The sequence below is a fragment of the Phoenix dactylifera genome, chromosome 9 (assembly GCF_009389715.1).
Source record: "Phoenix dactylifera cultivar Barhee BC4 chromosome 9, palm_55x_up_171113_PBpolish2nd_filt_p, whole genome shotgun sequence".
In the NCBI taxonomy this organism is placed as follows: domain Eukaryota; kingdom Viridiplantae; phylum Streptophyta; class Magnoliopsida; order Arecales; family Arecaceae; genus Phoenix; species Phoenix dactylifera.
In genome coordinates, this window is record NC_052400.1 from 17,378,732 (window position 1) to 17,393,482 (window position 14,751).

General features: G+C 41.3%; 2 protein-coding genes across 2 annotated transcripts; both read left to right on the forward strand.

Moving 5' to 3' along the window:
- Positions 1-5,002: 5,002 nt before the first annotated feature.
- On the forward strand, positions 5,003-7,564 carry LOC103712986 (BURP domain-containing protein 3-like). The gene is made up of 3 exons (XM_008799761.4): positions 5,003-5,168; positions 5,270-5,375; positions 6,625-7,564. The coding sequence occupies exons 1-3, from the start codon at positions 5,133-5,135 to the stop codon at positions 7,323-7,325; spliced, it is 843 nt and encodes a 280-aa protein (XP_008797983.1). The 5' UTR covers positions 5,003-5,132; the 3' UTR covers positions 7,326-7,564.
- A 2,686-nt stretch (positions 7,565-10,250) lies between these two features.
- LOC103701411 (BURP domain-containing protein 6-like) lies at positions 10,251-12,364 on the forward strand. The gene is made up of 3 exons (XM_039130268.1): positions 10,251-10,336; positions 10,475-10,580; positions 11,237-12,364. Exons 1-3 carry the CDS (start codon positions 10,304-10,306, stop codon positions 12,073-12,075), a joined length of 978 nt encoding a protein of 325 aa, XP_038986196.1. The 5' UTR covers positions 10,251-10,303; the 3' UTR covers positions 12,076-12,364.
- The last annotated feature ends 2,387 nt before the right edge of the window (positions 12,365-14,751 follow it).

Consider the following 14,751-nt stretch of genomic DNA (forward strand, 5'->3'; position numbering starts at 1 on the left):
GAGAGACAGGCCTGATTTCTCAAGTCAAACGGTAGGATGTCAGGTCAAGCAACACAAAGAACTTCCAATTATAAAAGAAACGGTAAAATAAAATGATACCGGTATTGTAGGCTAGATTCTGTAAAATTTGATCTCGGTAGGAGCCTGACAGAATCGACATAGACACAAACCGGATCCTGATTTGCAAAGTCTATATATAATATATATGAGTGACGCGGCTCTCACGACGCATGCGATTAGGACGAGTAAATCCTTATCCAACCTGTACTAAACAACTCCACTCCTGAGTCATGCATGAAGTGAAGACCCTTGCGTCATGCTGTGCTCTCAAATGAAGACTTGACTTCCAATAAGCCTTCTTTCTTGAGCTGCCTGCTCGCCCAACCGAAAGGAGACTCGGCTTGACTAAACCTGCCAAGTGAAGGACCAGCTCTAACTTCAACCATGAGCTCTAGAGCCAACTTTAGAGGCCCACTTGTGGCCCTGCCATTTCCTTCCCCGAGGAGGAACTGTGCCATGAGGTCGGACCCTCGTGCCAAAGACCTTTTATAACCCGCCAGCATGACAAGTGGCACCAGGTACGAGAGTTGGGCCACGCAGCACTACGCTGATATTTAGTTCCTCTTCAACCGCCACATGATTGTTTTGTTTGGTAATCGAGTGAAAAGTGCCGGGTGCCACATTGTCCTTGTCCCGAAACAATGGTATCCAAAAGCCTCCAATCTGATACGGTATTGGATTGAAACCTTTTAGTATATTCCATTTTCCAGGATCTCATTCTTCCAGTCGATCGAGACAGTAGTACAATGTTGGAGATCTGCACTAATGATGGGGCTCATTCATTCGAATCCACTGGCCATTTGGCTTTCACTCTCCATGGCAAAGGTGGCGACGCATAGCTTTCCAACACCAACAGTCCCTCCAGTTGCTTCCAAGTTGCACCCGGCTGTAGTCTTGGAGGACAGCATGCTTGCCTCTGCCCACATGACCAGGTACCCCAGCTATTATGATGGCTTCACTTCAGTATTGCTCTTCCTCTCTCAGCCACTGCCACTCCCACTCCCAGCCTGTATTCCACAGCCATCAATAAGAGGGAATGGAATCTTTGGACATGGGAGCTCCATTGACCACCCGGGATCCCAAAGATCATCCACAAAAGGTGTTCTTCTTCTTGCCATGCATGTGGGCTGCTCCAGCTGCAAGCTCACACATGGGGGCCGTGTGCCAATGCCGGCCCTTGCTGGAATCCCGAAAAGCTAGCGTTGGATCTCGGATGGTGGTCGAGGACGAATCTTGGTGCCTGGATTTGCTTCTCCAGGATTGGAAGACACGGGACTTTTCAGAAGGGGAGGGATGACTTCTCCTCCTCGGGGGGATGTCATCACTTCCAACTCTCCGGAATCTCAGGGGCTCGTGGAAATGTTTCAGTGGCGATGCCACTCCCGTTGCTTTCGATCCATAATGGTGAATCACCGCCCGGACCGGAAGGAAACCATGTGGGTCGCCAGGCCCCACCAGGGTTCTGAAATCGAACGAGCGAACAGTGATGCAGGGGTCGTTTTGCTCGCGGATGCTTTGTCCTAGGTCAACCCAGCCGGTGGGTGGGCGGCTCGGGTAGGTCGGGACCGGGGAAGACTGGGTGGACCCATCGCCGGACGATTCGTTGGAGCAGGCCTGGGCCTTGTAGTATCTGGCCCATAGCATATAGGCATTGTGGGCCTTGTCCTTGGGCGGATCCTAATGTGTTCCGAGGAGGGTACCATGGGGGCATACCTAGCCTACCATATATGGTTGGATAGGAATGCCCGTCTCTTCAAGGATAGTGGGTTGGCTCCGAAGACAGTGGTGGACACGGCCTTTCGCCATGCTGTTGAGGTCACCACAACAGTTGCGTTAAGTTCCTCTGGGATGGCTTGGAACATGTAGGACACCCGCTCCGCTATTTTAGCGCTCAGATTTACCCTTTTCTCTTGGGTGCCCCCACCCCTCGGTCATCTCAAAGTTAACTTCGATGACAGCATGTCGGCGGATGGAGCATATGGAGGAGTGGAATTTGTAATCAGAGACCACCACGGCAAAGTGCAAACTGATTGGGGTAGGAGGTCGGTGATCCCCCGGCTTGACTATCATTGAGACAGAGCTTTGGGAAGCATAGGAGGGTACTTGATGTAGACATGATATACCTCGAGGGGGATTCTTCTACGGTGATCGATTGGATAAGGGGAGTTGGTCGATATGGAGATGGTTATTCACTTATTCTTAAGATTTATAGACTGGTTAGAAGGTTGGCTTCCTTCCAAGCAGCATATGTGTATCGGAAGACGAGCAGAGTCGCAGACTGAGTCGCCTCCTATGTTGCTTGGCACACTAGAGAGTTTTTTTGCATAGTGCCTCAGGAATTTCCTCTCCTTTGTATCATTTTATAGTTTCTAACTTGACAGGCTGTACTCGTGTAAGAGCTATATGAATACTGTTTTTTAACCACACAAAAAAAAAAAAAAAATGTTCCAACTTCTAAGGCGCATCGATGCTGTTTTGACCTGGATTGTTTTGTTAGGTGGGGCAGTGGTATTATAAGCTTAGATGCAAAATTCTTGGTCTTAAATGTCGCATATAGACATTGACAATTTTCAGAGAAAGACAGTAGACAATCATTTGTAACCTTGTCTCTTTATAAATCGTTTGTAGCCTGGAGTACGGTTGCTTGTAAAACAGCCAGTGGGAACTCCAAGCATGCTTTATTAACTTGATTCTTAGGGACTCCAATACGACCCTGAATGGCTCGGCAAAAGCCGGCCAAGTCGTCGGTGCGGTTTTATAGTTTGGATTAGGTATTCAGGATCCAAACTGTTATCAGTATAACCTATAAGACCTGTTTATGATCAAATGAAGGAAAAACTACGATTCTCCTGCTTCTATGGGAAAGGTCGGTCGGCATCCACGGTGGTGGGGCAAGTCAAGGATGAAGAGTGCAACAGTTGACTAGGTGGGAGCTAGATGTGTATACTGGCTGCAACTTGCTATGACTCCTGGTAGTCGGTCATTCTTGCTTCTTGATCAAGGATATTTTATATGGGCCAAAAACCCGGCTAAATTTTGAAACAGCTATGGGCCAGCCCGTTTACATTGCTGTTCTCAAGGATGGATAGTTGCAACAGCTAAAGCCCAGATGAGAGTTGCCCTGTTTTTAGCCCAGTTGTTGCATTTGGCTACTTGGCCTACTCTGCCCAGATGGGCTTGAATCGGAGCTTCCGAGGCTAGAAAACAGTAGATTATAAAATATAAAATTTGAGCCGAGAGAGAACTCAACAAATACCCATATAACACAGGCCAGATTTAGGATGGATTCCGGAGGCAAGTTGAATGCTCCAAGCCCATAAAATAATCAAGTTTAGTGTCAAGTTTTCCATATATATCTTTTGACCTATCAATATATATGCCGAATCAGCTGGAAATAGTAGATCATATCCAATGACTTGAATTATTAACATCAGATCTTTATTGTTCTAATAAGATTGACTATATCCGACTTTAAATATGGTTGGCTGAATTTAATTAAATCCTAGCTAGACAGTGGGAGTCCAATATCGACGATCCAATTATCGGATGTGATTAATAATTTCTATGCTTCTTACAGACTAAAATTCATACAGTCTAGAACCCTAGTCAATATATTAAGTGGTCAACAAATGGTAGTTTAATCAGATTTTATACCTCTGTAATAAGTATGAGAAGGATCAATGAGCTTTCAATTTGTAAATTATTGATATTTATCATTAGCATGAAGCAACAAAACTTTGGGATGGTGGTCTCTCAAATTATTCTTTTTAAGGGGTTAGGGTTCAATAAAAAATTTACTACGTTGCGTTGAAGTCAGGTGTATGAAGCGGTCCATCCGTCCGGTCTGAGAACAGAATTTGCTCTCTTGCAAAGATAATATGGGTTACTTTGTTGCTCAACTGATTGCAGGAATGAATACAAATTTGGTGGAGCCCAATTGCCTGGTCATTTAAAGAACCTAACCCTACCAAGTCATGGTTGATAGAATCAGTGCCTCATGATTAAAGCTAAGACACGCCATTCTTGTTCCAGAAAACAAAGACTTGCACTCTAGCTCACGGGGCTTGTCCCAATTGACGTTAAAATATGGTTGCCTATAGTTTCATGAGGAGCGGTCATGCAGTAAAGAAAATTCAAATTAACAAAAAGGTTGCACAGCTGACTGCTACCCTCTCATTGTCACCATTTTAGTTGGCACCAAAAGATCAACACATTAGCTATAGTTGATAGGGAAGAGAATCAATAACAAGGTCGGCATGCCATCGGTCCATCCTCGAGATAGGCAAGTTTAACTTTGAAATGGGCAACATGTCGCCCATTCAAGCAGCACTGGCTTTGGTGGTGCACGTGTTTAGAAGGGCTCAAGTTGTATCTCTCGTGAGAAAGAATAATTAATTGATCTTCTTTTACAACATCATTAACATTGAATCAATATTTTATGCCAGAAAGAAGGTGCATGATTCTTTTGCGTGAGTATACAACCCGAACACTATTTAGGATCTCGACTCGAATAAATAATTAGATGGAGAGAATTCGATCGAGCTTGCAATCTCCCCACAGTTGAACTTTGTTACCGTGCTGAGTAACCAATTTACCCCAAAAATTGATGAGGAAAGGATCAAAAATATATGTACCAAACTTGACACTAACTTTGTACGTGAGATCGTGTGTTATGCCGACACTGCTCGTTCAGGAAATAGACGTGGCATGGGGAAGAAGAAGATATCCATGTGATAACCCAAGCCACCTAACACTAAACGCTATCCACAACCAGCAGCGATTGTGGGGGCCGGCAAGGGCAGCCGGGCAGCAGAATAATTGGATCTCGGGCCATACAATGCTCGCCACGTAACGCTCCATGCTATCCAGAAGCGGCAGCAACTGTGGGAGCAAGGGCAGTCGGGCAGCAGAATAATTGGATCTCAGCAGTGTAATTGGATCTCCTCCATGCCCTTGGATAGTTGGATCTCCTCCATAAATCCTTGCCAAAACTGCCGTTTCATGTGCACCAGCCTTCTCTACCTTCTCAGCTTTAGTGTTCAACTACTCTTGGTTTCCTCATCGATACATGCATGGCTCGCCTCCTAGTTTTTCTTTCTTTCTTTTTGGTGAGCGTAGCAGCTTTGGTTTCGTAGCTATCCGTTCCCTTGTTATCTATTTCTTACTTTATCCATGGTGTTCTAATCCAGGGAACAAAATTTTGTTTCAGCTTGCAGTTGGAGCATGTCATGCTGCTTTGCCCGCAGATCTCTACTGGAACGTAGTCTTTCCCAGCACTCCCATGCCAAGTGCCATCCGCGACGTGCTACGTCCTGGTCTCGATCTCTCATAATTCTACTCATCATAGTAGGATTGCCATTGATGACAAGAGCCTCATTAATGAACTAATGAAACTAAGATCGTGGCTCAAAATAATTTCAGCTGAGATGAAGAAATGTCTAACTGAAGCCTAACCTGACTAACTCCTTTATATTTATTTTTATAAAACTCAATTTTATTTATCAGTTAGCAAAAGTTTATTATGTCGTAGCTAGTTTTTTCATATCTCTACCAATCTAACAATTATGGAGTGTTTATTAACGATTTTCCTAGGACAGAAATATAAAGGAAGCGCTTAAACAACTAGTACATATTATGACAGCCCTTAAACTGGTATCTTATAATGGTTGATATTGATTAGAATCACATATCTAGAGAGAAGGGCAATGGATTATCCCAGCATAATCCCTTTCATTAAGTACATGAAAGTACAGCAGCAAAACATCACATACGCACAAAAGACAGATACTAGACAAAAGGAGACGAGAGAAGAAAAAGAGATAAGAAAAGAAACAGGGGAGATAGGACTGATTAGGAAGTGTGAAACAATACCAACCATATTTTAAAGAGGCTCAATCTTCAACTTAACAGCATCCAAGCATTGATAAGTCCAGTCCTTGAGCAAAAAGAGAATAGAGTTCAGGAGCATATCTGCTTCACTATCAAAATGGTGCATGGTTGAAGAGCCTGCACTTTCTGCAACCCCAAAAACCAACATATCACGAACATCCCAATCGCCACTCTGCTTTCATTATGGAGAAAGACCGATCGAACCGTATTTGCTGAACAGAAATAACAAGTTTCTCCAATATTTATTCTTGCTAAAAACAAAACATACGTGTCATTAATTTAATCTGTGGGGCAGGTTATGTTTCATTTAATTTTTAGTTCCAGTTGCGTATATTTTAGAGACGCTCTTACCTGTTTGGTCTATGTTCTTTCTTTCTTGCTTTATACATGGGCAGCGACTCGAAATTAAATGACCATGGACCATAAAATTTTGGTTAAATTAGAAGTCCTTTTTTGGCTAAATTAAAAGTCAGGCCAGGTAATAGAAATTAATCTCCCCTTTAAAAAGAAGAAGAAAAAAATTCTGGGTACCTCATACTCTTGTCCGACCATCTAATCTAGTCGTTCACGAGCAGCTTAAGCTCAGCTGAAAGCCTGAAATCTAGTTTAGCTAAGCTCAAATTTTGCTCCAAATGTACACTTAATTAACAATTTCTACGTACTAACTGCATGCAGATGTGATAGCTAATGAAAAGAACGCTGCTGCGGAGCCCCAAGTCCAAGATGACCCTGCCGCTGCCCTCTTCTTCATAGAGAAGGACTTGCGCCCCGGAGCCAGGATGACGTTGCACTTCACCCGAACCACCTCGGCCGCCAACTTTCTTCCTCGCAAAGCAGCTGACTCCATCCCTTTCTCCTCCGCCAAGCTCCCGGCGGTCCTTGCCCGCCTCTCCATCGACCCCAACTCCGAGAAAGCCCAGGCGATGAAGAAGACCCTCCAAGAGTGCGAGGAGCAGGCCATCGACGGGGAGACCAAGCGCTGCGCCACCTCGCTCGAGTCCATGGTGGAATTCAGCACGTCGAGCCTCGGGACTCAAGATGTCCGGGCCCTGTCAACGACGGTGGAGAAGAAGAGCACGCCGAAGCAGCAGTACACCATCGCCAGCGTACAGAAGGTGGCCGGGCCTACTCTGGTGGCCTGCCATGCCGAGAGCTATGCGTATGCCGTGTTCCTCTGCCACACCACCGACGCTCGGGCATACACGGTGTCGATGGTGGGGAAGGACGGGACGAAGGTGGAGGCGGTGGCCGCATGCCATGCCGATGCTGCAGCACTCAGCCCGAAGGCCTTCGAGGTGCTCAAGGTGAAGCCCGGCACTGTTCCGGTCTGCCACTTCCTGCCCCAGAACGACCTCGTCTGGGGACCCAACAAGTAGAGGGCATGGCAGTCCTTTGGGTCGATGAAGCTTTGGTGGCCTACACAAAGCTTCTGCGATGGACATCCATGGCTAGCCTACACTATTCCAGTATTATCCTTGCATGCTTTTGTCTGGTGTGCTATAATAATGAGGTCGCTGTCCTTGTTTAGTGGCACCTTCCTGATGTTATGGCGATCTAAGCCAAATAAGCTACTCTGTTCTCCGGTTAAATCTCGTGCTTGTCCGAGTTTTTTTCATTTTGAGAACCAGGATGGGAAGAAAGTCTGCCAAAATTTAGGATGAGGATAGGATCCTTGGTACCCAACACCCAGAGACATATGGAAAAGGTAGTGGCAGCCACAAAATTGCCATGGCCTAAACAAATTAACAATCTTAGAAGAGTGGACCGGCAAAATCAAGCATCTATGTATGCATGCAGGAAAAGGGAGCATAGTTAAGAATGAAGGAAGAAGTTTTTATTATTAATCACGGAATAAATACTGTAAAATTTATTTCTCACTGAATTTTATTTTTTGACTATATGATCAAATAATCAAATTAATGCACAAAAAGGCCCATAAACAGCAAGTGTACCGAGCCTGACACAATAGCAACGGACAAGGTGAGAATAAAATACCCATCAATGGACTATAATATAACTTGAGCTGTCATCTTACCTCTGCATGACACTATTAGGATTTTGAATAGAAATGCAGACAATCTGTTATATGTTTCCGTTTTATTTGCACTTCAGAAGAAGGAAACAGGACAGCCAAAATAGAGTCATGAGTCTTGATTCCAACAAGCATTATAACAAGAAAAAAGAGGAAAGATTAATTGAACCAATCCCAAGTCCTAGAGCTTCCTCTAGACAGCAGAGTATATTTCACAGGTGACAGAAATTTGATCCAACTGAATTCAAAGTCCTTCTTTTGTAAAATTGAAGTCCGGATACCTGAATCTCTTCAATTTTGTGCTACGGTAGGACATGCAGGAAGGCAGTTTGACCCACATATTGGAAGTAGAGCACGTGCAACCTTGACCTAACCTCATGCCTGCACTTATCAACATGATTCATGGTTCATGATTCAGGACTAGAGCCTATCTAAGTAGCCATAGGTCTCATTTGGCATTGCTTTTTGGAAGGCCAAAATATATTTCTTGGAAAGCTGGAAGTTCTTTTGGATAATTTTGATGTGTTTGATAAAAATTTTGAAATAAATTTTTAGCTTCTCCAAAAGTTTGAAAAATGTCTGGTAGAAAAAAGCTCTACTTAACATGCCATAAACTAATAGCTATTGATAGTTAAATATTATAATAATATAATATAATAATATTTTAATATAATATTATATTATTATAGTATAATAATTATATTATTTTTATCATATAATACTAGTACAACAATATTATATTATTATATTTTTATAATAGATTTAAAATTTATTATCTATTATGTTATTTGGGTTAAATAATACTTTATAAATTAGGAATACAATAATAATATTTTCGGTAACACAAACAGTCGGACAATTGAAAGCACTATATAATTTTATAATAATAGTTTTCGATAATACAAACAGTCGGACAATTGGAAGCACTATATAATGTTCTTTATTATATTTTCTAATACTAAAAGCATTTTTTCATCTGGTCATCATTGACGGATGTTAAGTTCTAGTTACAAAATTAAAAAAATATATATATATCAAAAGCTCTACTTAGGGGACTTTGAACAGTCTAAAATTTATAGATAAAAATTTTGCTACTTATAACAATGCCAAACAGAATCTTACAACAGAGAATGGGCCTGGATCAGCTCAGCTATGTCTGCTCACCCATCTTGGATGCAAGGAGGCCCGCACCAAGCAATCCATGATGTAAGGTGCGAATGGCATCAGTCAGATAAGACGTTCTAAAAGACTTAGAAAATTCTTATCATGCTTGCATGCAACTAATCTAATGTCAGTCCATGCGGATCGCACGAATGGACATAGATTCAAACTGATTGCCTTCGTATCGCCCCCATGACTAGCTTCAGTGTGGCAAGTGATCACACTCCAGTCTGGGGACGAACCTCTTCCAGTTTGCTCCGGCCTCGTTCCACACGCTTCCATAGCCCAATTAAATCTTCTTATTCCTTCTTTCAGAAATGCTGAGCCAATTAACATTAAACGTACCATACTATGAAAATGATGAACCCGTGGCTCTACCAGCCAGTTAGCTCCTACCACGTCCAACCCTAGAACGATGCTGACGACACGAGATAGCAGAGCCGCCAGCATACCAGTTTCAGAGACCAAGACATTAATTTGATCGATCGATGTAAACTTTATGATCCATTAGATTGTAACCACGTTTTCGGTCATTCGAGCAGAGTAATGAGAGAGCGAACCGATAATGCTCGTTAGCAGCAGCGGTGTACATCGAATGACAGCACCGGATAACCAAAACACTGTGACAGGTGCGACCAACATTTAATAGTGGAAGGATGGGCAGTTGGGCAGTGACTTCCGTGCCCATTTTCGTGTCAGAATCCGAATCCATCATGGTACTAAGAAAAATTTAAATGTTCAATATATGTTCAAATTTATAAAAAAATAAATATAAATATGAAACTATCTTGATTTATCATCAACTTAATAATATTTTTGATTCTATGACCGTAAATTTTATTAAATCTGATTTATATCCGTATTTATATATATAATTTTAGTATCTGTGTTGTATCTGTTTCTATTTAAAATAAATATGGATATATTTTTTTACATCAAAATAATATCCTAATCTACATGTACATTCGTCAAATAAAATAAATATAGATACAGCTACTTTTATTTGTTTTGGTTTCAGTTGTACGGAGCAGTAGAGGCAATGTGGGTCCTCCTAAGCCCACCGCCCATCTTCTATAAATACACTTGTTTGTATTGTTGCTTTGTGCAACTGAGTTCTAACCCCTCGAGATCCGAATATCCAACTCTCTGGTTCTTGCATCCATGGGACCTTTCCTGCCTCTCCTCCTCTTTGCGGTGAGAAAATTATTAGCCAATTTCAGATTCTTTTAAGTCTATCATATTGCGGGCTCTTAGGTTATATATATATATATATATATATATATATATATATATATATATCTATCTCTGACCCAAATAGGTATTTTGTTTCAGCTTGCACTTGGAGCAAGCCATGCGTCTTCGCCTGCCGAGGACTACTGGCACAAAGTGCTGCCCAACACTCCCATGCCAAGCGCCGTCACTGACCTCTTGCTCCATGGTCTCTCTCTCTCTCTCTCTCACATACATCTCTAACAGTAGGGTTGTCAATAGAGCAAGGCAACAAGCCCTCGATGACGGCTTCTTTTCAGCTTAAATGACTTTTAAGATCTCATCTCAAGATAGCTCAGATCTGAGCCTAAGAAGTCTCTGCTCAACTCACCGTGCATGGAATATTGCTTGAGCTCGATATAATAATTAACTAATAAATTTATTATTCATGAGTAAGAAATCCCTTTTTTATAGTTATTTGTTTGATCCGTTACTTATCTAGTCGAACTGATGTCTAACAATTGAGAGCAACTTAAAGTTCATTATTTTCATGAAAATGAGTTAATCACCTTGTGCCTAGATTTCCCTAATAATAAAGAGAGGAGTTCAAATTATATACGTAGAAGATCTCGTGGGAACACGACCTCCCTGCAATTTCTCAAGCTAATTAAGCCATTCTAAAAACAACATGAGCTCTGCTTGAAATTAACAAGGCTGGCTCAAGCTCTGGAATTATAATCCAACCAAGCCTAACCATGATTGCATGCCTCCTTAACAATTCCTGCTGGCTGTGCCCTTCTTTTACTTAAATAATTTGATAATGGATTACCCATGCATCGTCGCGTACTAACATGAATGATTACAATAATTCCTACTTAATTGTAGCTGTGGTGGCTGATGAGAAGTCGGGCACAGCCGCGAACGTCGGGAAGGGAGGGGTCAACGTTACGGGCAAGGACACCAGCGTGAGTGTCGGCTACCATGGGAGGCCGGTGAACGTCAACGTAAATCCCTACTACTCCGGCCCCTTCCTCTACAACTACGCCGCCACGAAGAGCCAAATCCAGGATCCCTCCGTAACCCTCTTCTTCCTGGAGGAGGACTTGCACCCGGGTGCCAAGATGACGTTGCACTTCATCCGGACCACCATCGGCGCTACCCTTCTTCCACGCCGAGCGGCCGACTCCATCCCGTTCTCCTCCGCGAAGCTCCCGGCGATCCTCTCCCGCCTCTCCATCGCGCCCAACTCCATCGAAGCCAAGGTCATGAACAAGACCCTTCACGAGTGCGAGGAGCCGGCGATTGACGGAGAGACCAAATACTGCGCCACCTCGGTCGAGTCCATGGTGGATTTCAGCACGTCGAGCCTTGGGACTCGTAACGTCCGAGCCCTGTCGACGGCAGTCGGTAGGGAGGGTACACCGAAACAAGTTTACGCCATATCCGACGTGCAGGAGCTGCCTAGCTCCAAGTTGGTGGTTTGCCACGGTGAGAATTACGCATACGCGGTGTTCTACTGCCACACGACGAGCGCAGTGGCGTACAAGGTGTCGCTGGTCGGGAAGGATGGGACCAAGGTGGAGGCGGTGGCTACGTGCCACACCAACACCACCGGATTCAACCCCGAGCACGTTGCCTTCAAGGTGCTCGACGTCAAGCCCGGGACGGTGCCGGTCTGCCACTTCCTACCGCAGAACGATATTGTTTGGTCCCGCAACAAATAGAAGCATCTCGCCGTCGGAGATGAAGGTGCGATCGCCCCTAGAAAGCTTCTGTAGAAGATTTCTTTGCCTAGCCTATCCTACGTACATTCCTACTACAGTTTCCAGTTTCCAGTTTCCGTTGTCCGGTGGCGCCTATCAGATGTTATGGTGATGTATAAAGTATCCATGTTGTATAAATAGAAGTAGAATTTTCTTTGTATATCGAGGCGCCGAACTCTTTCTGTGCCTTCTATCGTGATGTATATGTATGCCTCTTATATAAATAAAAGTAGAATTTGCATTGTAAGTATGTTAAGGGTGAACTTCTTTTTTATGGCTTTTATTTATTTGATGGAGCTCAAGTCGTTAGCATTTGGACAGAGGCGGACTCGCGTTGGCATAAACTTCTGCCGATCGTAAATGAACTTTGCCCACGCTTTCGAAGCTTGCTGGGCTTTGCGAGGGCTTTCCAACTACCTTTTTTTTTTTGGGACGAGGTCTTGAATTGTTACATGAATGGTCATAGATAACTACTGTATTCTTTATTCTTAAAAAAAACAGAAAGCCAAATTTTGAGAGGAGGTTGCCGCATGAGTTCAGCGGATCAGATTATATATTATTATACTTTTTCTGAATCAGCACACTGCTTAAACACGCCTGGTTAGTGGGGTGCAATGGATGAAAGTCACTTTTCCAAGCTTCACAAGGCAGGCCTTTGCCACAAATTTCGCACTTGTGTCTAATAGCCTATCTTATCTCTCTGCGTCACACAATTTGGGAGAGCAACCGACAAACATATTGCATGCTAGCCTCTCGCCTATCACTCTCCTTTGATTATCCCTCTTCTTCTTCTTTTAGTTCGTTGTTTTTTGCTTACTCTTGTGGTTGCACTTACGAAAGACTTTGAGGTCTCCCTCCCATTTATCCAAAAAAAGTCACTTTCCTAAAAGTGTTTTTGGTCCCATTGCGAGCATTTCACTAAAAGATGAAAGATGATATCTAATTAATCCCTAAAGAGACTTTATTTCAAAAAAAAAAAAAAACCAAGAAAGAGTTAAAGCAATGACTTTAAAACCACTCGAATCCAAAGTCACATGAAAGTGGAAAGGTCGATAAAAAAAAAAAGTCTTTCACTTTGTCCCTCCTTTTTTTCATATTCTCAATTACATTTACAGTTTTAATAACAATAATATTAATATCCATTATCTACTTTTAATAATATATAATATTCAATGATTAATAATATTTACATGTAAATATTATTCAATTTTAATAATGCAATTTTATTCAATCATAGCTAATATTACTAATAATATATTATTATTTGTTATCTATGTACTATTACCAAGCAATCTATTAATGGTGGTATTACTAATTATTCAAATATTGTAATTAATAAAAAACAATATTATACACTTAACAATAAAATAAATATTATATTAAATAATGATTAGAACTTGATAAAAAATAATAAGTTATTAAGAAAAGTAGTAATGCTATATATGTAATAACAGGTATTATTCATCTACTGCCATGTGAGGTTATCATGAGGTTGATAGGAGATAAAATTATTGCAATGATTTTCAGCATTTTGTAAAAATGGTTGCTTTAAACTTTGATGTATGTGAAAAATGTTTTAAACTTTGATATGGCTAAATAGTCGAAGAATAAATTATCTATTTATTTGCAAAATAAACTTTGAACTATATTTATAAAATAGAAATAATTTATGCATACATGATTTGCTTTTGACTTGTTGATTATACTGTATTATGAAATACTTATTTTAAAATATCTATTATTTTTCTAAAATGATGCATTAACATAAAAACACTTATACTTGATTTAGTAAAGTATTAAAAGATTTACTTACTGAGCTATCTCACTCATTAACCTTTCTTTTTATTTTTCTCTCTCCAAACAAATAAAGTCGATAAAAACAAAAAATAGTCTAGACATAAAATTCGCACTAGCAAGCTTGGTGATCTATGTAACAGAACAAAATTTTAGTTCTACAAATGATTATGAAATTATAATTAGGGATTTTTCTGAATAGTAAGAATTATGGATTTTTGGTATTTAAATTTGGATTTAGATGCTCTGAACCAAAATTAATTTTTATTTAATAAATAATAAAATTAGACTCATATTTATTTTATTATATTTGAGATAGATTTGAAAACTAAATGTAATATTAGCTTCGTATTATCTTGGGTTGTACCTCTTGATAGTACGGCCATATCATGCTTCGAATCTAGAACACTCGGTCGTGAAATTTTTAATTCTATTGTATGCTCCACCATATTGCAAGCATTTCAACCAATATAGTAATTCTAAACAGAACCCATGCTCCAGTATCAACCACCAACATGTAGTTTATGCCAGCAGTTTCCATCTTTTCCAGAAAACCCAGTCAAATGGTTTTCCAAACTGCTTCAATATCTCTGCTTATGAAAAACGAAGTTTGTTAAGAGTTCATGTCTCAATTAGAACTTCTCCAAGCCACAAGTTTTCTGCAGCTACCATCGCAATCCCAAAAACGTTCTGACCAACTTCCCTCAAAATATGAAGCCGCTTCTTTTCTCTGTCCAGCATAACCAACAGCTAAGCGGTAAAGTGTTACTACAGGCATTGACATCCATGAAACACTAGCCATTTTTACATCTATCATAAGGCATTACTCGTCACTGCTACAAA